This window comes from Neolamprologus brichardi, chromosome 4 (genome assembly GCF_056152115.1).
Source record: "Neolamprologus brichardi isolate AB-2024 chromosome 4, ASM5615211v1, whole genome shotgun sequence".
In the NCBI taxonomy this organism is placed as follows: Eukaryota; Metazoa; Chordata; class Actinopteri; order Cichliformes; family Cichlidae; genus Neolamprologus; species Neolamprologus brichardi.
This window is the reverse complement of record NC_142107.1, coordinates 8398778-8424792: the sequence shown is the minus strand read 5'-3', so window position 1 is coordinate 8424792 and position 26015 is coordinate 8398778. Positions and strand designations below refer to the sequence as shown.

General features: G+C 36.8%; 4 protein-coding genes and 1 pseudogene across 4 annotated transcripts; all 5 read right to left on the bottom strand.

Moving 5' to 3' along the window:
* Positions 1-4231: 4231 nt before the first annotated feature.
* Positions 4232-5210, bottom strand: LOC102799222 (beta-galactoside-binding lectin-like). Its single transcript, XM_006791605.3, has 3 exons — positions 5134-5210; positions 4488-4659; positions 4232-4378 (listed from the first exon to the last, which is right to left on the bottom strand). The coding sequence occupies exons 1-3, from the start codon at positions 5208-5210 to the stop codon at positions 4232-4234; spliced, it is 396 nt and encodes a 131-aa protein (XP_006791668.2).
* Positions 5211-10003: 4793 nt separating this feature from the next.
* LOC148102940 (uncharacterized) lies at positions 10004-10726 on the bottom strand (annotated as a pseudogene).
* Positions 10727-12540: 1814 nt separating this feature from the next.
* Positions 12541-13852, bottom strand: LOC102792867 (beta-galactoside-binding lectin-like). Its single transcript, XM_006791652.2, has 3 exons — positions 13776-13852; positions 13042-13213; positions 12541-12835 (listed from the first exon to the last, which is right to left on the bottom strand). Exons 1-3 carry the CDS (start codon positions 13850-13852, stop codon positions 12689-12691), a joined length of 396 nt encoding a protein of 131 aa, XP_006791715.2. The 3' UTR covers positions 12541-12688.
* A 291-nt stretch (positions 13853-14143) lies between these two features.
* exoc5 (exocyst complex component 5) lies at positions 14144-15144 on the bottom strand. Its single transcript, XM_087840416.1, has one exon. It carries the CDS (start codon positions 15050-15052, stop codon positions 14144-14146), a length of 909 nt encoding a protein of 302 aa, XP_087696542.1. The 5' UTR covers positions 15053-15144.
* A 3289-nt stretch (positions 15145-18433) lies between these two features.
* On the bottom strand, positions 18434-19886 carry LOC102793166 (beta-galactoside-binding lectin-like). The gene is made up of 3 exons (XM_006791653.2): positions 19807-19886; positions 18835-19006; positions 18434-18670 (listed from the first exon to the last, which is right to left on the bottom strand). Exons 1-3 carry the CDS (start codon positions 19881-19883, stop codon positions 18524-18526), a joined length of 396 nt encoding a protein of 131 aa, XP_006791716.2. The 5' UTR covers positions 19884-19886; the 3' UTR covers positions 18434-18523.
* Positions 19887-26015: the final 6129 nt, after the last annotated feature.

The following is a 26015-nucleotide window of genomic DNA, read 5'->3' as shown; positions in this document are numbered from 1 at the left end:
TTAGAGACTTGACAACACTGCATATGCTGTCTGCCAGCTGAAATCGCACGCATTTACAGAAATGGGTGTGTGAGAGTGTGTTTGTGTGCATTTGTAGCTGTGTGTGTTTTCCTCCAGGGCCTACTATGAGCAAGGTAATTTAAATGTGTTAATCAAAGCTCTAACATGATTGATTGGATGTGTTGAAGGCATCCTTGTCCTTCCCACAAGCATCCCAGTGTTTTTTTTCTTTTTTGTAAGAATGGAGATAATGGATCAGTGTAATGGAACAACACACACCCCATCAAACATTTCTGAGGAACAGACATTCAGATTGGCTTGACATGTCACCTGATAGGATCCCTATGTGCAGGTCAAGTCCTGTTTCAAGCTGAACTAAAATGCAGTAGATGCAGAACAAACCCAAAAATAAGAGTGCCAGATATTTTCAAAATGTGGGGTGAGCTCTACTGATAGAGTGCAGAGTCACTGGAGGTAAAAAAAAAAAAAAATGGATGGTAAAAATAAATGATGTTATTGTACAGGTCTTTTTTTAAGGTAAAATTCAGCTTCGATCCCTTCTGTTGTGAATGAATGACAAAATAAGTAAATAAATAAATAAACAGCTTCTGGGGCATGAACTTTTTATTGCTTCTCAATTGGAGCACATCAGAGAAAGCTTAAGAACTGCTGGAATAAATCAGTGTCACAGCCCTTGCATATTGATTTCACAAAATAATGAAGAAGAGAGGTGTTGAAATAACTTGTTTCTAATTAAGAGATAGCTCTTCAGAAGGTGAAGAAAGTGCAAAGATAAGAGGTGAGTAGCAATGAACGGCAAGAGGGACTGAACTGTGGTCATCGTCAAATACAAATTTGCTCCTCTAGTCATCAACCTTTGACACCACCATGTGTTTGCAGAGCTGTGTTTACCTCACACACTCACATACAGCATCTGCAAAGACATGTTAGTAATGAAATCTAACAAAGAATAAAGCATCATCCAACATGATCCCATCAGCCTTTTGTCTTAGAGGATCAGAACATGGGAACCTGTCCTTAGACGTCAGCTCTGTTCTTTGCTTCCTCTTGTCTGTCTATCCCTTCTTAAGTCAGCTTCACACATATTGCCCTGTGTTACATCAGGTTAGATTATTATAAGGCTCACAAGCTCTCACACACACACACACACACACACACACACACACACACACACACACACACAGAGAGAGAGAGAGAGAGAAAATAGAGCTTCTACTGATTTTTTTTAAATCATTTTTCTGATTTTTACTGCATCTGAAGCAAATTTTGTTTGGCAGCTGGCATTTTGCAATCTGGTCAGATCATATGCATAGCACTTAACATGCCAGTCTTTTCTCTCACTTTCAAGCACAGCACATCATGGAAGCTTTTTCAGTTGCCTTAACTACAGTACATGTAGAGTTTACACCACAGCATTTCAATACTGGGGTTTGGATAATAAGAAGTCAGATAGCTGATGTCTGACAACCAAGGACAGAATTTTGTGTCTAACTAGACTAAAAATTTCACAGAGATAACTCACTGCCAAAGAAGCATACATTTTTTGGCAGAGAGTAACCTGAACCATTTACCATACCATCTACACTCTGTTACTATAGCAATGGTGACATCTACTGGTTAATATTTGCATTTCTTTAGACAAAACAGGAACATTTTACTGGGAAAAAAAGGAAATTCTGTGCTCTGTAGATTGTTAATTGGACTGAGTCTTTCCAGGCATCTACTTTGAAGGAACATTTACAAGTTAATGCAAGTCTTTCTTGCTAGGGAGCACCTACAAGAAACAGCTCTGCACTCCACTATGAGCAAATGAGAGAAAAAAATTAATGTGATTAGTTAGATTATGGCTTGAAAAAGGTCATAATCAACTTTCATGGAGGGCTTATTTATAGCCTAATGGTGTTCCAATTTCACTGACGTATACCTAGCGCTTACATTGTTTATGCACTGATATTTGGCAGCAGTAAATACATTAAAATGTCTTTCTTTAAGCCACGTGACCTGATAAATAAGAAAGGGAAAAAAAACTATTTTTTATACTGTTGTACAGGTGCCACATATTTTTATACATTGATGCTGTCAAAGTCAAAGTTGACCTGTATTTGTTGTGATGGATTTTCAATCCGCTAGTGTGGGTCAAATAAGGGAAACTGGTGGTTCAAAGCAGCTTGAAGCTGTGAAACTGTACGTGCCATGTCTGTGTGTATTTTTCATTGAACAGTGGTGACAGAGTACAAGGGGGATCTTGACACTGTCACGAAAACTGCATTCACAAGGGGTCACCCCAGCGGGGAGCGCTGCATGCTTGATTTTGGCAGATCTTTATGCCAGGTGCCAAATGAACGGCCAAAGAGGTCATGAAGAGGTCAGAGGATACCCTGACATAAACACGAGATGTGAAGCTGCACATACGAGCAACTGCAATGAAACATAATTATCTAAAAATAATCTAATTAAAATTGATTTATTCAGAGCTAACTGCATTTAAAACATTGATTACACAAGAGATGGGAGGGTTCATAAGATTATGAAGTCACCTGAGCTGCAATTTCAGTGAATGTGGGAAACACGCACAAATCCCACAGGCACAAGGTTTTCTAACAATGTTTTGAATCCACAGACTAGTTTGCAATAAACCTTTTTTAACATGTAACATTTAATGTAGTTAATAATAATAATAATAAATTTAAAAAAAAAAACAGTTCCTTTTGTCGTCTGTGGGGGGCATGAGTCTGAATCTCTATGTCAAGCAGCATTTATGAAATCTATACACCTCACTGTACTCTCATTATCCTGTCATTCTGGACATCCTGAGCTTTTATATGATGCAACATTGTAGAGTTTGCACATGTGGACCCTTTTTCACAATGATGGGAACTGCAGCATCCTCATTTATGAATATGACATAGGTTAAGTGATAAGATATTATGAGTCTACTGATAAAAATAAAATAGTTTCTTCAATTCGAGAGTGTTAACTTTTATTAAGTAGGATTATATGAATATGGAGTAATTGTACCCTCTCCAAAACAATCAGTTATTCTTATTGTTGTCAGGGGATGAGGTGAAGGAACCAGAAAGGTGAAAGCTCAGGGTGAAGAAATATAAGCTTTTGGGGAGCATGAGCATGTGATGTATCCATAATATCTGTAGTATTATTTACTGAAATTGGGTTGAAATAATTTTTACCGGGGAAAAATGAAAAACGTTGCCCACAATCTCCAAACTGATGGTTACATACAAAAGAAAATAGGCAGCCCAGTTTTCAGAAACTAGAGCGAGGTGCTCATCTCTGAAGGTAGCATCAAAACCAAAGACAACTGAAAAACACTCCTCAGCATATCTGTGGCTAGAGCATGGTTTACTGGTTGCTAGTTATAGCCAAGATTAGGAAGTCCGTCAAAATAAAAACTGATCTTGATGTCTCTGATAATGGGAAAACAATAAACCCTTCTGGAAGTTAAAACTCTCTTAACAAGAATGTCAAAAGGTTACCTCATTGTGCTGCGGTCATGCAGCTGAGTAACCAAATCATTCAACTTCAGAGCTCCAGCTTAAGCACTACTTCTTATCCATAATGGACTTTGTCATCATTTTCATCATCTTCTGAGGCTCCTCAAAAACTGGTATTTCCTCCTCTGACCTTTTTTTTTAAAGTTTATATTTTAATTAACAACAATACTTAAATTATCTTTTAAAAAAAGATAAAGAGTTTTTGATGTTATGTTGATGTTTTTCATCAGTTTATTAATGTGAGACTATACATTCTAAACTGATCTGTAGTTCATACTTTGGTACAGACACTAAATACAGCCCATATGTGAAAGTTAAATTACAGACCACAGCAGTGACAGTTTCACCTATGATGTAATTTCACTGTGTAAGTGTTACAAGGATAAAGAGTCAACAGAGTCGTGTTTCTTTCATCACAGAAAATGCTTTAATTGATGCTGTTACAGTTAAGAATCAAAATATAGCAAAAAAATAACAAAGAAGCATTTAAAGGCACATTAAAGAAAACCTGATTACACTGTGGTTCTTGCTAGCAAAACATTACAAAAAGGTTATGATTCTTTAGGAGTCCATCTGTTTGGATTTGCTTTCAACAAACTCAATTTCTGAAGAAGCTGAAGGCCTAGAGCAACATTATCACCTGCTGCTAGACAAAGCGAAAAAGAAAACAAAAATTCAATTCAAGAGAGGAAAGAGATTTACTTGATCTCAATGCTTTGAATGCGAGCACCCTCATGAAAGCTCATGAACGAGTATTCCTGTGCACCGAGGCGGTTGGGGAAACGAAATGTTGAGCCATCTGGTAAAGTCACCTCAAACTCTGAAGGAGTGAATCTGATGACAATCTAAAAGGCATGAGAGATAGAGGACTTATATTATAGCTTGTAACGATAGATAGATAGATAGATAGATAGATAGATAGATAGATAGATAGATAGATAGATAGATAGATACCTTGAAGTCCTTTCCCAGGCTGAAAGGAAAGCGTTTCTCCCGTTGCTCCTGACACCACTTGTCTGCCTCGAAAGTGTTGCAAACAATGATGTTTGTGTCTCCCTTGGCGTTAAAACGAGGGTTGAGATGAAGTGCAATTCTGTCATCACTGGGGCCAATATTCACTGCAAACCTGCAATGAACAGACACAAACAAAGCTACTTGCTTAAAATACTTTATTATTATTATTATTATTATTATTATTATTATTATTATTATTATTATTATTATTATTATTATTATTATTATTATTATTATTACTATACTAGGTAAAATATAATGAGAAGAACAACAGGAATTAAACACAAAAACATGTTTCATAGAGTTTCAGCTTCCTTAAAGAGACAGAGACAGACAACAAATTCAAATTTAGACATTTTTCACCTGGTTTTTTTTGTGTGAAATCTGACATTTGGGAGATGACAGCTGCATCTCCCAAATGTATAGCAAGAATTTATTTTGTTACATTTTGTTTGGAACTACAATTACTGAAAACCAAAAAGTTCCAATAACAGTTTTTATTTTATCCTTTTTATTATTTTCAATTTTACTATGATTCACTAATTCACAAAATCATGATAGAGTTTGGCCTTACTCTAGTACTTACTCTTTGGAATCAGGTTTAACAACTCCAACAACAGTCAGGGTTTGTCTAACCTTGAAGGTCATGTTCTTTATTGTCATCCACTGTGAAGAAAAATTATTAGTTTACATTAGATTAGATTAGCTTTTAGTGTTTCCCTTGGGATTAATATATCGTGGACAAACGAGAGAAACATGTTCTGTAAGATAACGCACACATACAGACACAAAAGTTGGGCAGGTTGATGATATGGTGATGTTTTCTGTTTTTTTTTTTTTTTTTTTTTTTTTTTTCTTTTCTTTTTTGTTCTTTTCTCTTAAGTTTACAGATTTCAAGGAACTCCTATTTTAGTTTATGTCATGCATCTGACATCCCAACTGAAAGCACAGATATCAGTATTTTGTTCACAAGATTGGGGTTATTTCTGTCAGAAAAGTGTAAATAGTTTGAATTCTAATACCTCTTGATCAATAAAAAACATTATGCTGTTTTCTTTCTATGATAGAAATGCATAACTATTGCTACAGTGCAGCTTTGCAGTAGTATTATAATGCTTTATATATTTTCAGCAGTGGCTAATGTAAGGCATGAGAGGACAGTTCATTAGTGGTAGAAGAACACAGTTTTTGTTTCGTTTTTGTTTGTTTTTTCACTTAAGTGAAAGTAATACTACTCTGTAAAATATATTTAAAATTAAAGCCTGAAAGTCATAATCCTCTAACTACAGCTGTTTGTATGGGAACCAGACAAATGTGTAGAGTCATAAAAACTATTCACAATAGACGATCGTATACATGAAGATTGTAATACAAAACAGATAAACATCTGCATCTCTTAGATAATAAAGTTATCTTTTTATTATATTTTTTATTATTAGGAAGGTTGATTTTATTGATTTTTATGTGTTTATTTTATTTTATTTTAATCAATAAATGTCATTATTTTTTTCCTGGGGGGTGGCATGTCTCCCAGCTAGATAAATTAATCTCACACAGTATTAAAAGGATTTGTTTTTATTGTGAAGTCCAGCAGAAGTGGTCAGGTGCAGCATAGTGTTGATGCATAACAAGTGACAGGTTCACCGTGAGTCAGCACAACAGCAATTACGAGGATGGAAGTTCACAAATCAAAGTTTGCACATTTTTGTCTGCTTGTTTCGGGAAAAATGTGGAAGTAAAGCACGTGAACATGTTATGGTAAATGGGTCTAGGGACTTATCTGGAAAAATTAAAAGTGAAGAAAAATAGTTTTGTGTGTGTTTTGTGATTTCTGCTACCACTTGTTTATGCTACATCACATGTGTTTCTTGCTTCATTTTTATTTGTCTCCTTTACCCTGCACATGATGATTGTATCAGTTAGATATTAAAAGTTAAAACAGCAGGAAAGTCACATGTTTAAGAAATTCAGATGAGTAAAGCACAAAACTCAAGTTTACTGTCTTTTATACTCAGTAATCAGGTTATAAGATTCCAGCTTATTTAAAGCAGGGAGGATGACAGTTGATCACTGAGTGAATCATGTGATTATCAAAATAAATGTTGAAGATTTGGATCACAAACATGTAGTAAACTTGCATTTGTATATAATGTCCCATTTGACTCTGGAACCTGTATCATGTGACTACCACCAATGAGCCATCATATGACTAATCTGGGTCAGCATAGGGTAATATTATATACAATAATATTTGCATCTAATAAAAAATCTAGAAAGTAGTATTACTAGACAATAATGCACTGTATTAAGTAACTTACCCGTTACTGTTGATGAGAATACAAAGCAACAGATAAGAAGTGATAAATGCACACTTACACTATGTGGTAAATAGCAAAGGTCATCAAATAAATCCAAAAGGACTCCCAAATTTTCAATCAAAAGTCAATTAAAAACAAACAAACAAAAAAAAAGCCGAGTTACATCAGCCTGGTATAGACTAAGTTTGCACCAGCTGTCAGTTCCATGTTTAAACTATGGTTTAAGACTCCATATCAGTCATAGGACTCGGAGAGAAGCAAAAGTAATGTAAGTTAAATATTGCTGCCAAAATTATACTTACAGTCTCCATCCTGACAGATGTAGTAGGTCAAGTAGTAAAGCTGAGAAGCAATGAGACTGCTGTGTGGTCTTGTCTCTCTGCACTCCAGCAGAAGACCTCAGTATATAGAAGGTAGGCGGTGCCTTCAACCTGAATGACATTTCAAGCGGCCAGTATAACTGTGCTACTGCACAGTAAAATTCGTAGTGTTAAAATAACACTTAAAGAGTTGAATTTAACACGGGTCCTGAGTCTATTTGGTCCCATTTGGAATTGGTGTTAAATCAACTCTTTCTATAGTGTTAAAATTTTAGAGTAACATTAACTCTAAATAGAGTGAAAATTTAGCACTGAGTAACACTGCATATTGTTAAATCAACTTAACACTACTAGCAGTGTCGTATTATTTACTCTATCATAGTGATAAATGAACTCTATTTGAGGAAAATCCCACTGATTTTTAACACTGTTATTTGAAATGAACACTGGGGGTTCAAATAACTCTGATGAGAGTTGATGTTACTCCATACTGTGTTATTCATACACTGATCTCTAGTGAAAAATTAGCTCTCATAGAGTAAAATTTGAAATTAATTGTACACCAAGTAGTGTTACTAAAACTCTTCCTGTTGTGTTACCTTTACACTCAATTTACTGTTTTGCAGCATGAAAACTTGCTTTTTAATCATTCTTTTACATATAAAACAAGTAAGCAAAAACCACAACTAGATCATACATTTAACAGCTTTATTTTCATGTCAGGCTCAAAATATTATATTATATTTAGCATGCTAAACTCGTACCAGCTGACTATGGAATATAGACCATAAAAATGTTAGTAGTTAACAAATACTGCCCATGTTGGTGAAGACTGGCTGAAAGCTAAGCAAAAATATTGTAAGAAAAATAAAACAGCTAAATATGCTTTTTATTAATCGGAAATGACATGTCACAACCATATTCACTTCATGACACTTCTGAAATCTGGATGTAATGTACAGTCAGACATTTAATTAATAATCATAAATTCACTATTTTTATGAATCATAAAATAATTGTAATTTGTGCATGAAATCAACACAAAGTGGACTGTAACAGTGAGGTGCTTTGAGGAATACTACACTACTACTAAACGTTTACACTGCAGCTTACCCCTGTTTCACATAGAAACACTCTGTTCTAGCTTCTACATTATTACTTAATTTAATTTCAACCTTTAATGTGATTGTAACCCTTTCCAAAAAGGGTTACAATTATTTGGGGTTTGAGGAAAAAAGCCCAGTTGATACAAAGTATTTGCTGTGTTCTGTTTAGTTTTAATCCAAAGAGGAAAGATTGCAATGCAGCCTTTGTTCAGCTCTTTTACCGGGAAAGCGAGAACTCATAACAGAAATGACACAGGGAAAATGTTAGCATGTTTATCTTGCCGTCTAACAGATAATGTTTGTGCATATGTCTTCTCATCTACCATACCTTTCCAAGCAAATTCTCCCCGTATCCAAAAAAAGTGATGCAAGGTGCTTATTATAGCCTGCCTAATTTATCAATCTAAAGAGGAAAGAATTCAATGCAGCCTTTGCTCAGCTCTGATACAGGGAAAGAGAGAAGCTGTGACAGAAATGACACAAGGAAATGTTAACATGTGTTTATCTTTATGTCTAACAGATAATGTTTGTTAATATGTCATCTCATTTACCATATCTGCACTGCTTCCCCAAGTACATTTTCCCCATATCCAAAAAAGTGCAAATGATACAAGCTCCTTATTATATCCTGCCAATAGTATCAAACTAAAGGGGAAAGAATCCAACACAGCATTTGTTCAGCTCTGACATAGGGAAATGCTAGCAAGTGTTTATCTTTCTATCTAGCAGATAACTGACATGCCTATGTATGTCCATGCAGACAGGAAGATCTTTAGAGCTGATTTAAAATTGTCATTTGATGGCTTACACCAGAGGTGTCGAACTCCAGGCCTCCAGAGCCAGTGTCCTGCAGGTTTTAGGTATCACCCTGGGTCAACACAGCTGAATCAAATGATTAGTTCATTACCAGGCTTCTGGAGAACTTTGCGACATGCTGAGGAGGTATTTTAGCCATTTAAATCAGCTGTGTTGGATCAAGGACACATCCAAAACCTGCAGGACACTGGCCCTCGAGGCCTGGAGTTCGACACCTGTGGCTTAGACCATCAAATGTCAAACTCCATCCCTCGAGGGCCCGTGCCCTAAAACTTTTGAATGTGTTGCTGATGCAACACACCTGAATAAAATTATTAGGTTATTAACAAGACTCTATTGAACTTGACTGCATGCTGAGGTGGCAACCCCTTACCCTACTCAAGTAAATGTAAATAAATGTAAGTACATGTGCGTTTTTGAAAAGGAAATTACTGAAAATGTACTGAATGGCTGAATGAATGGCTGAATCGGCACCTCAGGATTCTGTGCTTCGAGGATTCTGGTAGTTAGAATGACTCGGGGGTGTTGATTCATTTAGACTAACATAATCTCCCTGCTGCAACCAGGTTTCTGTAAGGCAGAGTAAATCAATTTGTTGATTAAATATTAACTTGTGTACTAACAAGGACTTGGAAGAGATAGACCTAATGTTTACTAAATCAAATTTGACTCTTTTACTCTTCGGTGCAGATGTGGATACAGTATTCTTCTTTCTTTGTGATTGTATGTTTTTTAAGTCATTTTTTGCAGATTTTTAGATTATTTTTGTTTGTTTGGGACCAGACACAGACTCTAAGGAGATGGGGTTTTGGGGGGTAGCAGAAGGAGAGAAGCTATAGAGAGGTGTTTAAGACTGCAACTCTGCTTCCTGGTCCCAAATCTGGACAGTTATGTAGTTATGTTTGGATGGGTTTAATACATTTGGCCAGATTTTTATAAATGAGAGCTGCTCCATTCAAAGTGAAATGGATGCTGTCTCTCCTAACAAGACTAGATTTCCCCCAGAAAGTTTTCCAATAATCTATAAAGCCCACATCGTTTTTTGGACACCACTCAGACAGACAGCAAATTCAAAAGAACGTGCAGCTAAGCATGTCACTCCTGGTCCAACTGGGGAGTGGACAAGAGAAAACTAGAGATTCTAGCATTGTTTTGGCAAAGTTGCACACCAATTCAATATTAATTTTAGATTTATGTTACTGGTTGTCCTTACTACCAATGTGAATTATAATTTTACTCCATTTTGCATTTACCGTTAGCCGGTGGGGAAAAATGGTCAGTCACATGAACAGTTTGGTAGTGTACTGGGGCTTCTGTTTAATTATATTTCCTCCTCACCATCATCCAGCCATCCTGTGTTCCCGGCTGCTTGGGACAATCTGCCGGGGGAGAGCTAATGGGCCCTACACTACCTTTAGCTGCACCAGCTACAGGGGCCTAGCTAGCTACGAGGTTTTTAAGGGTGCGAAGCCAAGTCTCCAGTTCAGTAATCCTGGCATCCAGAGCTGTAAATATGCTACATTTATTATAAGTATCATTACTGCTAAAGGAAGTCGAGGAGTAACTAAACCGTGACACACTGAGCAGGAAAGTGCAGGAGGAACAAGTAAAGAGGCCATGCTACTAGTGAGTCAGCTACAAACTAAGCTAAGCTGGCAAATCCCCAAAGACACAGTGAGGTGAGGAAATACTGTGAATATAATTAGCGGGAGAATCAACAAAGAATGTGCTTTGGATAAAGTGAAGATGTGAAGATTACACTATGAAATAAGAAGTTATATATAAGTTGTTAATTAAATTGGCTACGTAGATTAATCAATCAATCACTCAGTCAATCATTTCATTTATTTATGCGCACATTTAAAAACAACACAGGTTGACCAAAGTGTTGTACAAAGTAAAAAGTAAAACAAACACACGCAAAGAGAACAAAACAAAAACTCACCCACACACGCACACACACAGGTCTTCAATTTTTGCTGTTCCAGATGTTTTATGTTTGTTTTTCCTACAGGTGCAGCAGTTGGCAATACATTGTGCATTTTTATTTGTATTATATCATTTTACTATGTCTGAACCTGAATCCTCCCTTAATTATGCCGTTGCATGCTCGAGTCAGGGGTCACCAATGTGGAGCTAAGCATCAACGACACAGAGCTCTCAGTTCACACTCCTTCTTTATTCCTTTCCAACATCAACTGAACATATCGTGCCACAAAACACAGGAAACACTTCCTTAACACTGGGTGTGAGTGGAGCCCTCTAGTGGTCCACCACACTGCAAAAGACCAATGCTGCTGGGGGCTTCCCTGAGTGTTTCTTTTTTTACTCACCTTTTTCACTCATTTATCTGCTTACATATGCATTTAATTAGTAGATATTATTACAACTTCCTATTTGAACTGTGAAGTTTCTATCTTTCATGCCGAGGAAAACCCAGTGTTTGCAGAGAATGCTACTTGTCTGACTGCATCGTGCCAGGAGGGATTATGGTATGGGGTTACTTTTCATGAGTTGAGCTCAGCCCCTTAGTCTCAGTGAAAGGAACTCTGGCATTTCCAGATCAGTTTATCTCTAGAAGGGATTTAAATGGTCTTCATATAAGAATACACAGAACATAAAACATTGCAATGCCAAAACATGGCCACACAGTTTCCAGTTCTGAGTCTGTCAATTTCGGAAGGCTGTTTATATTGTGATGACTCTGTCTGCCTGACTGTCTGTGTTTGAAAATATAGTGCAACTTTTGCTATTCATCTATAAAACTGACCGTAGATACCAGCAAAATTTGGGGATTGCACTCTCACACTATTTTGCTCCATTTTGTGAGATTTTTAGTTGAACTTGGAGCTACCTACAGAGTTTTGTTCTCTTTAGACATACAATTTAGGATTAATTATTCATTTAATAATATCAAGTAGAATAGATATATATTGTAATTTGATCTGTAGTACAAACCTTGGTACATACAGTTACTGTGAGTCAAAGCTGACCCTCATGTTATGAAATATGACCCATAATAAGAATTAAATTACAGACCACAGCAGTGACAGTTTCACCTATGACGTAATTTCACAGGGGAAGGCCCAAAGGCATCATAAAACATTCCATGTTAGTGTAACAAGAATAAGGAGTCACAGGAGTCATGTTTTTTCATAAAAGAATGTGTTTTAAATAATGTTGCTGCAATAAAGAAAGAACAAGTGGAATGTCTTGGGAATTCAAACAAATGCTTTAGTACTTTCAGACACCTTACAGAAAACCTTGATCACACTTTATTTGATTTTTGCAAGCAAACTGCTAATTCCAAACAGAAAAATCACTTTGGCTACTTTAAAACTGCGTATGGCATCTTCAGTTATCTGTGTCAAGAACCAAAGAAAATATTTATCTTACATCCCATCTTCACATCCAAAGCTGTTTGGATCAGGCTCTCAACAAACTAAATTCCTTTAAGATAAAAAATGAAATTAGTCATGAGATTCAAGGTTGGCACGGTCACCATCCACCTTTGGGGACATATTACCTACTGATAGACAAGCAGAAAAATCAAACAAGCAATGTGAATTGACGATGTAGATTTACTTGATCTCAATGCTTCTAATGTCAGCATCTTGACCAAAGCCAATGACAGAATATTTCCTTGCACCCATGCGGTTGGGAAAACAGAATGTTGAGCCATTTGGTAAAGTCACCACAAACTCTGAAGGTGTGAATTTAATGGCGATCTAAAAAGACATTTTGAGTGAAGAGAAACAGAGAGACAAATTATAGATTGATTGTAATACACACACACACACACACACACACACACACACACACGCGCGTATATATATGTATATGTATATATATGTATATATGTATATATGTATATATGTATGTATATGTATGTATATATGTATGTATATATATATATATATACACACTCTCATACCTGAAACTCCTTTCCCTCACAGAAAGGAAAGCAATCCTCATGTTGCTCCTTACACCAATTGCCTGCCTCCAAAGAATTGCAGACAATTTTATTTGTCTGTCCCTTTGCATTAAAGCGAGGGTTGAAATGAAATGCAATTCTGTCCACGCTGGGGCCAATATCCAGCGTGAATCTGCAATGTACAGACACACAAATATTTATTACATCTTATATTCCTTTTAGCATGTGTAGGAAGGACATAGGGCTGAAATAAACTGAAATACAGATATAGCATTTTTACACACATTTGCAAATAATTTTGCTACAATAGATTTAAGGGACCATTCACCCCATAATCAAATTCTTAGGGCAATTTTAAAACAGAAATAAGCACAAGAAGTTTAAAACATCATGTAACTTAAATGAATCGCTAATGAAATTCTCATATTGTATTAAACACAAAAATGATATGTTTCCTAGCTCTACTTTGAGCTTCAGCTGTCTTAAGGATAGTTCACACCAAAATCAAATGTACACATTTATCTTATGACCTTAGGATCAAGTTATAATTTTTGTGCCAGCTGGACAGAATAAAAAATATATGAGCGATATGTGCAAGAATTTTGGGAATAGAAGTTGAAAACACAGTAACTGTTATCTTTTATGCATTAAAATATTTAATTGTATTTCCCAACTTTACTATCATAGAATGATGTGCAAAATCATAATACAGTTTATCTTTAATCAGTATTTACTCTTTGGGATCTGGTTTGATCACGCCAACAAGAGTCAGGGTTTGTCCAACCTTGAAAGTCATGTTCTTTATTGTCATCCACTGTGAAGAAAACAAAGAAACATTTGGTGATGCAGCACTGGCCAGTGTTGTTTTCTAAATGAGACTGCAGTAATAATTGGCCCTAATAAAGGTCAGTAGTATTACTCAACAACAATGCATTGTATGACCCATATACAATGATGTGAATAGTTTGACTATCAAAGCTTATCAAAACTTCCAAAATCTCAATAAAACTAAAAGCAAACGTCTGATTCGGTTGAATCCGTGTTAAATTATGGTTTAAGACTGTCCTTATTGGTCATGCAACACAAAGAGAAAATAGTCATATTACTTACTTCCACCATCTTGGTAGATGTACAAGGTTAAGTACAGGAGAGAATTCTCAAAGATGTTCTCAAAGATGTTCTGGATGAGTTTGGCCATGACAGTCTCAGGACTACTGAAGACCTCGCCCACCTGCTTATTGACCCTCTGGCAGAGGACTGCCGTGTCCTCAAACACGTCATTCCTCATGTAGGCACCCTCCTGACACTGCTTGATGTAGACGTCCACACAGTGTGCATAGCCCTTGAAATGTAATAGAACTGCTGCAACCTCCCGCATACGTCCAATCTCACCCCTGCGCTGAGCTGCAGTGAACTCCTGGATTAACTGCCGCTCCAGGTCATGGTATTTACTTGCAATTTTTGCCTTGACATCTGCAAACCTGTCGAATGGCAGCTCCTGGGCAATGAGATGCAGCTTCTGTATGATATCAGCAGCTTCCTTAATCTTGTCTGGGTTGTTAAATACATCGCTGCGTAGGTCTCCATCCAAGAACTCGTTGAAGTAGGTCATCAGACGCTGAGCTTCCACAGCTCTCTGGCGAGGCGTGTTCACCCCCTCCAGCTGGTCCCCCAGGTGACAAACCTTAGTGGCCACATAGCTGATGTGCTCGTCGAGCTCTTGGAAATGCTGAAAGGCCACCTGGTTGCTTCTCTGCAAGTCTTGAACTTTGTGGGCAAATTCCTTGGCCTCACGATGACACTGATGCTCAAGCTTCTCCACCTTCCGCTGGATCTTCTCATCCAATTGCTTCAACTCCTCAATGTGGTTCTGAAACTCCTCCAACAGCCTTTTGGGGTCAAACGCCTCGGCTCCTCCTTTGGAGCCTCCCCCAGGAGTCCTCCATGCCAGCCTTTCAATGTACTCATCTGCATCAAAGGGCTCCTCGAACAGATGAGCTGTCGTCGCCATGTTAAAGATTCAGCTGGCGGCGCGGTGAAATAAAACCTAGGAGATGGAACTCAAAGCCAGCAATAAAGCCGACTTCTGCATTGATTTGGTGGTTTCGTGGCGATCCAGCTTCCTGTATGGGAGAGAAGGGTGGGGGTGGCTGTAGCTCAGGAGGTAGAGCAGGTCACCTACTGATCGGAAGGTTGGTGGTTCGATCCCTGGCTCCTCCAGTTTGCATGTCAAGTATCCTTGGGCAAGATACTAACCCCAAGTTGCTCTCCGATGCATCCATCGGAGTATGAATGTGTGTGAATGTAGTTAGATAGCACTAAGTGTAGATAAAGTGCTTGTGAGAATGGGTGTGATTGGGTGAATGTGGCATGTTGTATAGAGCGCTTTGAGTACTCCGGGAGAGTAGAAAAGCGCTATATAAGAATCAGTCCATTTACCATTTACCAGGAGAGAATAAATGAGTACTGCAGGGTTTTGTCTCTCTGCACCCCAGAAAGATGCATTATATAGAGTGTGGGAGGAGCCTTCAACCTGAGTGATATGTGAAACAGCCAATAGGATTGTGCCAGTGCTAAACACCCACTACCTTACTCATAGTGAAATTATAGACCATAAATAACTACTTTAGAAGTTAAAAAATGTTTGCATATGTTGGTGGTTAACATCCCACTGTTACACTGTTTGTTTGAAACGCCTCCAAAAGACTGTCTGAACTTGAGTAAACCTACAATTCTCCTTCTTAGATCTTCACTGACTCTTTTGGACTTTTCTATTGTTCTGAGGGGTTAAAATGGGACTTGACAAAAATTACAAAAATATCTATTCAGAGCTCCAGGATATTTTTTTTTTGTGTAACGGTTGTGATTAGCTGACCTGTGTTGCTGCTGCTTTGAAGTTTACTGCTCTTGAGTGATTTGCACAACTAAATCCAACAAGGTGTAAGCAGATGCTTCCTAATGCACAATTTCCATTAACTACTGTTTATATTGTCTTTAATATATAGAGTATAAAGTTGGTATACAAATTGAATGCAGTGAATGAGTCAAAGTATCACCAACATAAGTTCTGCAGATGATGTAATAGTGACCATGAATGCACCGTCACTGTGCACCAGTGCAACACACACACACACACACACACACTCTCACACAAATTATAAAAGGCCTAAGGTTCAAGAAGCCAAAATGCGATTCAGCCTTTGCTCAGCTACTGTGAAAGAGAGAAGGTGTGACAGAAATCATAGGGAAATGTTAGCATGTGCTTATCTTACTGTCTAATAGGTAACTTTTATGCATATGTCTTCTCATCTACTGTCACTGCACTCCATTTAAAAAAGGATAAATGATACAAGGTCTTTATTTTAATTTGCTGGGTTTATCAAGCCAATGAGGTCAGAATGCAGTTCAGTTTCTGCTCAGTTCTGATACTGGGAACACATAGCAGAAATGAAATAGGGAAATGTTGGCATGTGCTTATCTTGCTAACAGATAACTTTCATATTTATGCATGCCTATGCAGATGAGAAGGAAAAAGAAGTAATTATCGTACATATATGCTGTATGGTGAACATTTTGACCTTAAAAGATCAAATATTCATCATTAAAATAATAAATGTTTAAAAGTGAATACAAACATCTGTTTTAATTAAAGCACAGTTCAATTATAGACTAAGCTTGCATCAGCTATCAGTGTTTAAGTTATGTATTAAGAATGTCTATGAAACACAGACAAGTAAAAGTAATATTAATAGTAATACAGAGCAAGAAAAATGACCTTGACAAAACCACGGGGCAGCTAAAAACAGGAAGGTTTCTGGAAATGATTTTAAATAATCATTTGTTGGAAAGTACACAGAGTTTAAAGAATGACATGAAGTCTTGAAGCCTTGAGATGATTATTCCCATTGTTACCATCTTGGCTGTTTTGCTAAAATGGTTGGAGGGGAGAAGAATTTGAGGGGAATTTACACTAAGCAAAGTTGATCTGAGCACCCACTGTCCTCCAGTGATAACACTAAGGTACTTCAATAATCGACATTCTGCAAAAACCTTTTACTACTACTTCCAATAAAGAAAAGAGACAACTATTATTACACTGTTATAACAAAATGTGATACAGAAAATAATCACATATGACTTTATTTTAAAAGTGGCAATTTGTTCTCACGTCATTCAAAAAGTAATCAACATAACTAAGTAAATAAATATCCTACTCTTCTTGGGTAAATGCAATAATATCAGAGTATGTGTGGGGATATTTCACCAGTAATAATTACCTAGTAGCTTCAAAAGCAGAAGTCAACAATATTGCTCAGCATTTCTTAATAAATAGCAGTAATCAACTCACCTGACATTTAAAATATTTAAGTTTCCTTTTCAACGGTTTAAAGGTTCAAAACATTTAAAACTGTACCCAATCCAGGTTCTCAGAAACAAAATCTGGTGTAAACCAAGAGAAGTTTACTTAAAAAAAAAGGATAATTTTTCAAAAAGAATTATTGAATCCCATTCATTATGTATATGTACCACCAGCAGCTGGAGTCATTTTATTGAAAGCTTTCTCAACATTCTGAGACTACAGTGAAGTAAAGTGCAAAGTTGCCATTAAAATGACATCAAACCATTTTTAGTGTTTTCTATTCCAAGCGTTGATTGATATTGCATTAATAATTATAATTATCAATTGTAGTTGAGGAAGTATTATAATTACAGCAGTGAGGTGAGTGTTTAATGGTTGTAGTGGTTATTAATGGTTATGTCCTGACAGTCCCACAATTTCTTGCCATTTTCGCATTCATTAAAATGAATGACTGTTTCATTTCATGTCTGTATTGTGTTAATTTCTTATATAAATCTGTGCACGATGTTGTGTAGATATTTTTCTACAAAAATAAATCCTAATAAATAATAATAATAATTCCAAAATCCTACTCTGAAAAACATTAATTAAGGATTAACAGTTCATGTATAGACTAGTAGATTAGTTATGTTATCTATGGTATAAACACTTCTCATAAGTTAAAGTGGACCCAAAACTGTGAAGGTATGAAATATGACTTGTATGTAAAAGGTCAAATCACAGAGTGGGGCAGTGCCTGTGTTTCACTGGGAAAGGATGAAAGACATTGTAAAACAAGTATAAGGAGTCACCAGAGTCATGTTTTTTTTCATAGTAGAACATGCTTTATTGATGCTTTTGCAGGAAAGAATTGAAAAGTAAAAAGTCTTGGAAAATACAAATAGTGAATAGTGAAGCATTTAAAGGCACATTAAAGGAAACTTGATGATAGTTTACTGTATATGATTCTTGCAAGCAAAAAACTACAAATCCAAACCAAAAAATCCCCTGGACTACTTTAAAACTGCACAGTTCCATAACAGGATGTTGAGTCATCTGTGTGCAGAGCTAAAAATCTGCTGCCAGACAAACAGAAAAATAAAACAAGAATTTCAATTCAGCAATTCAAGGGTGGATGTCGTTTTACTTGATCTCAATGCTTCTGATGACAGCATCCCCATGAAAGCCCATAACAGAGTATTTCTCTGCACCCATGCGATTGGGAAAACAGAACGTTGAGCCATTTGGTAAAGTCACCACAAACTTTGAACAAGTGAACTGAATGGAGATCTAAAAAGACATTTTGAGTGAGAGAAACAGAGAGACGAAGGATGTGAACACTGTAATATAGCTCAGAAAAAGGTCAAATAATGACGTTTTTAATGTAATCAAAGATACCAACAGAGATTGCATGAAAGACGAAGGCTACAATACGGACAAACACACTCTCACACCTTGAATTCCTTTCCTGGGCTGAAAGGAAAGCTTTTCTCATGTTGCTCCTGATCCCAATTGCCTCTCTCAAAAGAGTTGCAGACAATTATATTTATGTGTCTGCTGTCATCAAAACGAGGGTTGAAATGAAATGCAATTCTGTCCTCGCTCTCACCAATATTCACAGCAAACCTGCAATGAGAGAAAGCTATTACATATCACATTATACAGTATTTAGGATCAGAAAATATGGGGCTGAAATGGACTGACATAGAGATACAAAATTATCGGCACAGATTTGCAAATAATTTTGCTACAATAATTGCCCCAAGATAGTAAATCTTAATAAAATGGTGACAGAGTGTGGTTACCTAGCTTTAAGGGAAAGTTCACCCCCAAATAAAAATTCTCATTTGCATATTTCATATCAGTACCTTTCAAACTTCAGTTACCTTAACCTCCTAAGACCCCTAAGCATGCATTTTTAATTTCTCTTTTCTATTTGGGCTGACTGGGACCTGATGAATGAAAAAAAATTACCTGTTTTTTTTTTTTTTTACCTAAGTTTTGTTTCTGAGAAAAATGAGACCCACATGAGAGGACATTCGTTTTAAATTCAATAGAACAGTGGCACAGTCCTCGTAAGTGGATATCAGGCCCTTGTAGAGCAAAATTTAATTTAATCACCCAAAATTTGATGTCCACATATGTGGACAAAAGATCCTAGGAGGTTAAAGAGATACTTTACAAAATCAAATTTTCTAATTTTTCTTCTTACCTGGAGATTTAGTTATCATTTTTGTGCAACTTTTCTCTGTATAATAAGATGTACAATTTTGATTGAATTTTGATTGAAAGTACAATTACTCTTGTTACTCCAAAAAAGTCTCCAAAAGCTTTTTATTATAAATATATATTTATTTTTCAACTTTACTATGACTTACTCACTAATTTAAAAATCCTAATACATCTTATCCTTAATCAGTATTTACCTTTTGGGATCAGATTTGATGACTCCAACAACAGTCAGGGTTTGTTCGACCTTGAAGGTCATGTTCTTTATTATCATATCCTGTACAGATAAAGACAGGGATTTTTGGTGATACTGCACTGGACAGTGCTGTTTACTGGCTGAAGCTGAAATAATAAACGACTCCCAAAAGAGTCAAAAACATTACAAAATAGTAATGCACCCATAATAAATAATGCCCTGCATCAACCGTCTGTAGAGGAAAAAATAACAATTAAGAAATGATTAATGCACATATATGGTCTGTGATGAATATTTCAATGATAAAAGGCCATCAAATAATCCAAAATGTCAGAATTATTAAAAAACAACAAACCTAAAAGCATACTGCTTATACTTTAGTTTAAGCATAACTGTGCTGATTTAGTTACATCAACCTGGTAAAGAATAAGCTTGTACCATCTGCTTAAGACTGTATATATTTACTTACCTTCATCATCTTGGCATATGTAGTAGGTTAAGTACAGCTGAGAAGAAATGAGAGTTCTGCAGTCTCTCTGCACCCAGGAAGACTGCATTATATAGAGTGTGGGAGGAGCCTTCAATCTGAATGACATTTCAAACAGGCAATATTACTCTGCAATTGCTTAAGACCCACTATTTGACTCATTGTCAAATTATAGACCATAAATAAATAATTAGTAGTTAACAAATACTTGCAGATGTTGGTGGAGATCAGTTGTTAACATCACACTGTTACATTGTAACCTGTATTTGTTCTTTGGACTTTCCCATTGTTTGAAATGTCTCCAAGAGACCTTCTCAACTTGAACAAACCAGTGTGGATCACATAAAATCCCAAATAAATTCAAACTTGTGCATCCCATTCTTATTTAAAAAAGTCATTAAAGATGCATGGGTACAATAATTCCTTCATGGAAGAAGAATAGTTCAAAGTAGGCCTGGGCCATATCATACCGCTCACGATAATACCGGTATAATGTTGGGCAATGATAAGAAAATGATATATCGCGATAGAATATGGGTCAAACGCGCATGCGCAGTGCCTTTGTTTTCATACGCATATGGCGGAAAAAGCATGGCAGCAACGGAGAATGAGAAGGGCGAAAGCGGATCGTTGAATGAAACGGATGAACCAGAATTGGTTTGTAAAAATGCTGCAACTTCAGTGGTGTGGAACTGGTTTGGCTTTTGTCCGTCAGATACACAACAAAGCACTATTTTTGGTAGAGCGTGCTAACGGGCCGTCGTTATAACCGTGTTTTTTGGAAAATACGGTACACTTAAAATCAATCCTTTGATTTTTCTGAAAATCGACAGTGCCCCTTATAATCCTGTGTGCCTTATGTATGAATTCCGGTTGTGTTTACTGACCTCGAAACGATTTTATATGGTACACGCGCTCGGAAATCTGTCAAATGTTTTAGTAATATCTGCTAAGCTACGAAGCCGCACCACTTGATGGATTGTCGGAGCATTACGGCTATCGTAGGCAGGCGCCTTGCAGAGTGATACGTACTGTGCTTCAACATAATATTACCATATTGTGTGTGTATAACCTGTTTTTAAGTTTTGTGGATATTATACATGGTTATGCTGAGGATATGTCAGCCAATTTCCACTGGAAATGCCTTTTGGTTAAACTGTCAGCAAGGAATTTGCATTTGCACTGTTACATTTTTTATATAACTTTAATGCACATTTTTAACTTTAATGTTTTTTTTTCTTTTTGCACTAATAAAGTTGTGGAGTTGTAAAGTATTTTGTCTAGTGTCAATTATATCATCAGTTATATCGTAATCGCAAATTTTCAAATGTATATTGTGATAAATATTTTGGTCATATCGCCCTGCTCTAAGAAATTGACTCAAATTACCATGACATCCATGCCCATTATGACTGTAGAGAAACATTTTTAAACTACGAGTGAACTCTTTATGAAACATTTTATAAAGTTTAAAAGGGTTTAAATTAATTATAATTTAATTATAGTATGTTTGGTAAATGAGATATGGTTCCTTTGTTACTGAAATTCTTTTTTTTTAAGTTGACATTCATTCTATAAATGTTTTAAACTTAGTGCCTAAGTCAACTTTATATAGCACATTTAACCTAATTTCAATTAACCCTTAATGATATAAGAAGTCAACAAGATTTAGATTTTAGCCATTTACTGTATGTCATTTACACTTTTCCAAACATATTTACCCCTGTATCCAAAAAAGCTCAAACACTGCAGGATCTTTATTCCGCCTAGTTTATCAATCCAAACAGGCCAGAAAGCAATTCAGCCTTTGCTCTACTGGGAAAGAGAGAAGGTGTGACAGAAATGACACAGGGGAGTTTTTAGCATTTATTTCTTTCCCTTTCTAAGAGATTACTTTTATACATATACAGTGGGGCAAAAAAGTATTTAGTCAGCCACCGATTGTGCAAGTTCCCCCACTTAAAATGATGACAGAGGTCAGTAATTTGCACCAGAGGTACACTTCAACTGTGAGAGACAGAATGTGAAAAAAAAATCCATGAATTCACATGGTAGGATTTTTAAAGAATTTATTCGTAAATCAGGGTGGAAAATAAGTATTTGGTCACCTCAAACAAGGAAAATCCCTGGCTCTCACAGACCTGTAACGTCTTCTGTAAGAAGCTTTTCTGTCCCCCACTCGTTACCTGTATGAATGGCACCTGTTTGACCTCATCATCTGTATAAAAGACACCTGTCCACAGCCTCAACCAGTCAGACTCCAAACTCCGCCATGGCCAAGACCAAAGAGCTTTCGAAGGACACCAGGAAAAGAATTGTAGATCTGAACCAGAGTGGGAAGAGTGAATCTACAATAGGCAAGCAGCTTGGTGTGAAAAAATCAACTGTGGGAGCAATCATCAGAAAATGGAAGACATACAAGACCACTGATAATCTCCCTCGATCTGGGGCTCCACGCAAGATCTCATCCCGTGGGGTCAAAATGATCATGAGAACGGTGAGCAAAGATCCCAGAACCACACGGGGGGACCTGGTGAATGACCTGCAGAGAGCTGGGACCAAAGTAACAAAGGTCACCATCAGTAACACACTACAACGGCAGGGAATCAAATCCCGCAGTGCCAGACGTGTTCCGCTGCTGAAGCCAGTGCATGTCCAGGCCCGTCTGAAGTTTGCCAGAGAGCACATGGATGATACAGCAGAGGATTGGAAGAATGTCATGTGGTCAGATGAAACCAAAGTAGAACTTTTTGGTATAAACTCAACTCGTCGTGTTTGGAGGAAGAAGAATACTGAGTTGCATCCCAAGAACACCATACCTACTGTGAAGCATGGGGGTGGAAACATCATGCTATGGGGCTGTTTTTCTTCCAAGGGGACAGGACGACTGATCCGTGTTAAGGACAGAATGAATGGGGCCAAGTTTCATGAGATTTTGAGCCAAAACCTCCTTCCATCAGTGAGAACTTTGAAGATGAAACGAGGCTGGGTCTTCCAACATGACAATGATCCAAAACACACCGCCCGGGCAACAAAGGAGTGGCTCCGTAAGAAGCATTTGAAAGTCCTGGAGTGGCCTAGCCAGTCTCCAGACCTCAACCCCATAGAAAATCTGTGGCGGGAGTTGAAAGTCCGTGTTGCTCGGCGACAGCCCCAAAACATCACTGCTCTTGAGAAGATCTGCATGGAGGACTGGGCCAAAATACCAGCTACTGTGTGTGCAAACCTGGTAAAGACCTATAGTAAACGTTTGACCTCTGTTATTGGCAACAAAGGTTATGTTACAAAGTATTGAGTTGTATTTTTGTTATTGACCAAATACTTATTTTCCACCCTGATTTACGAATAAATTCTTTACAAATCCTACCATGTGAATTCATGGATTTTTTTTTCACATTCTGTCTCTCACAGTTGAAGTGTACCTCTGGTGCAAATTACTGACCTCTGTCATCATTTTAAGTGGGGGAACTTGCACAATCGGTGGCTGACTAAATACATTTTTGCCCCACTGTATCTTCTTATCTACAGTCACTCATTTCCAAACACATTAACCTGTTAATCAAAAAAATTCAAAATGATCTGACAGGTTTGTGTTGTATTCTACCTAGTTTATCAATTCAAAGAGGCCAGAATGCAGAAATGACACAGGGAAATGTTCTTACTATCTTACTGTCTAATAAGTAACCTTTTATGCATATGTTTCCTTATCTAGTCACTGCACTCCTTTCCAAACAGGTTTAGTGCTTCATTCAAAAAAAAAAAAAAAAAAAAAAAAGGCCAACATGTTCTGAAAGGTCTTTTTTGTGTTCTACTGAGAAGGTGTGAGAGAAATTACAGGGGAATGTTAGCATGTGTTTATCTTGCTGTCAAACAGATAACTTCCATATAACTTTCATGTCTATGCATGGCTATGCAGTTGAAAAGACAAACTAAGAGTTAAGAAGTTATCAATGTACACCAAGGTTTTCATTCGTTTTTATTTTTATTTAGTTTCAACTTGAGATTTTCAATTCGATTTTCTAGTTTGAATTTGTTTTTAAAATGAGTTTTCCAGTTTAGTTTTTATGTTTTTGAAAATGCTTAGCTTCAGTTACAGTTTTAGTCTTTTTTTGTAATACAAGTTGCATACAAGGGGAAAGACTGAACAAAAGAATTCAAAAAAGTTATGTGTAACAAAATCTTGTAATATCACAAATCAGGTAACCTTTTTTTTAATGTATTGATTTAGGGAAGATGAACAACCATCCATAACAGTCAACTGTAAATGATGTATGGCAGAGTAATCTTGGAATTAAGGAAAATTCAGTAAGCACAGTGAACATACTTTATTAATTCCTTCGGGATTGACAAGTGGACCCTAACATGGGTGTCACGTAGGGATCTGTGTGTAGAGTTTTGCAGTAACAGTTCACCACATCTGATTCATGTGGCAAAGCAGGGGCATAGTGTTTACAGCTCAGGGAAATGGGTGTGCTTTTTGGAAATTAGCTTTATGGTTTTGAAATTTGGATTCACAAGATTGGTTATAATGTTTAAGCAATCGAGAAAAACTATAACAAAATTTAACCGAACACCTGTTCATTAAGGAGTGCCAAAATGAATTAAACAAATATGTCATTAAACAATTAATTGGGTAGGTAATTAAAGTTTGAAATAATTAATTAATTCAAAACAAAAATAATGATAAAATATGAATTCACTTCATTTATATGTTTATGCATATTTTACTTACTTTGAATTTTAACCAATTAATGTTTGTCACATTTAATTAACTCATAATAATTAATGACACATTTTACTTTCAATTATTTAATGACATTTTTTTTATTATTTAATTATGTGTTTGGTTAAATAATTTTGGCACTCGTGGTCCTCCATAATCTCACTGTCAGCCAAGCCTCCTCGTGTTTTTTTTAACTATTCCTTTTGATGACTAATTTATATAAATTGTACATTATTAAAACTGTTGAGCAGCCAGCTGTGCCACTTTCACTGAAGTCCGTCCACTTTATTTCTCTAAAATGATCACAGCTTTTGGGGAAAACCTATTTATTTACTTCAGGAATTAAATGATACACAAAATGTGTCATATGGAGCTAACTGGTAACTCATTACTGCTCACAAGACATGTTTACCCCCAAAAAATGACAAGTGACAAAAAATGACAAGTGACAAAAAGTGACGGTGACCAAAATGAATCCTCTAGAGTAACAAAAAGTTACTGATTTCCCTGGCCCCACCTTATCATTCGCATGATAAGGTGGGGCCAGGTTTCACAATAAACTCACCCGAAACTCTGGCTGATTGGGACCCACACCCAGTTCCACACCTTGGCTCAGGCGATTAGAGGATCATCAGGGGGTCCTTTTGTCCCTCTGTGGGGGGACACTCCCACTAGGTTTATATCTGGGACTCTCCACCATTTGACCTTAGAACTGAAGAAGCTTCTCGGATGAGAGGTGAAACGTCTTCAAGTAACTTAAAGAAGTCCAGAGCTCCTTTGCTCCTTTGACTACGATGGTAAATGGTAAATGGCCTGTATTTGTATAGCGCTTTTACTAGTCCCGCCTAGGGACCCCAAAGCGCTTTTACACGTCCAGTCATCCACCCATTCACTCTCACATTCACACACTGGTGGAGGCAAGCTACAGTTGTAGCCACAGCTGCCCTGGGGCAGACTGACAGAAGCGAGGCTGCCATATCGCGCCATCGGCCCTTCTGGC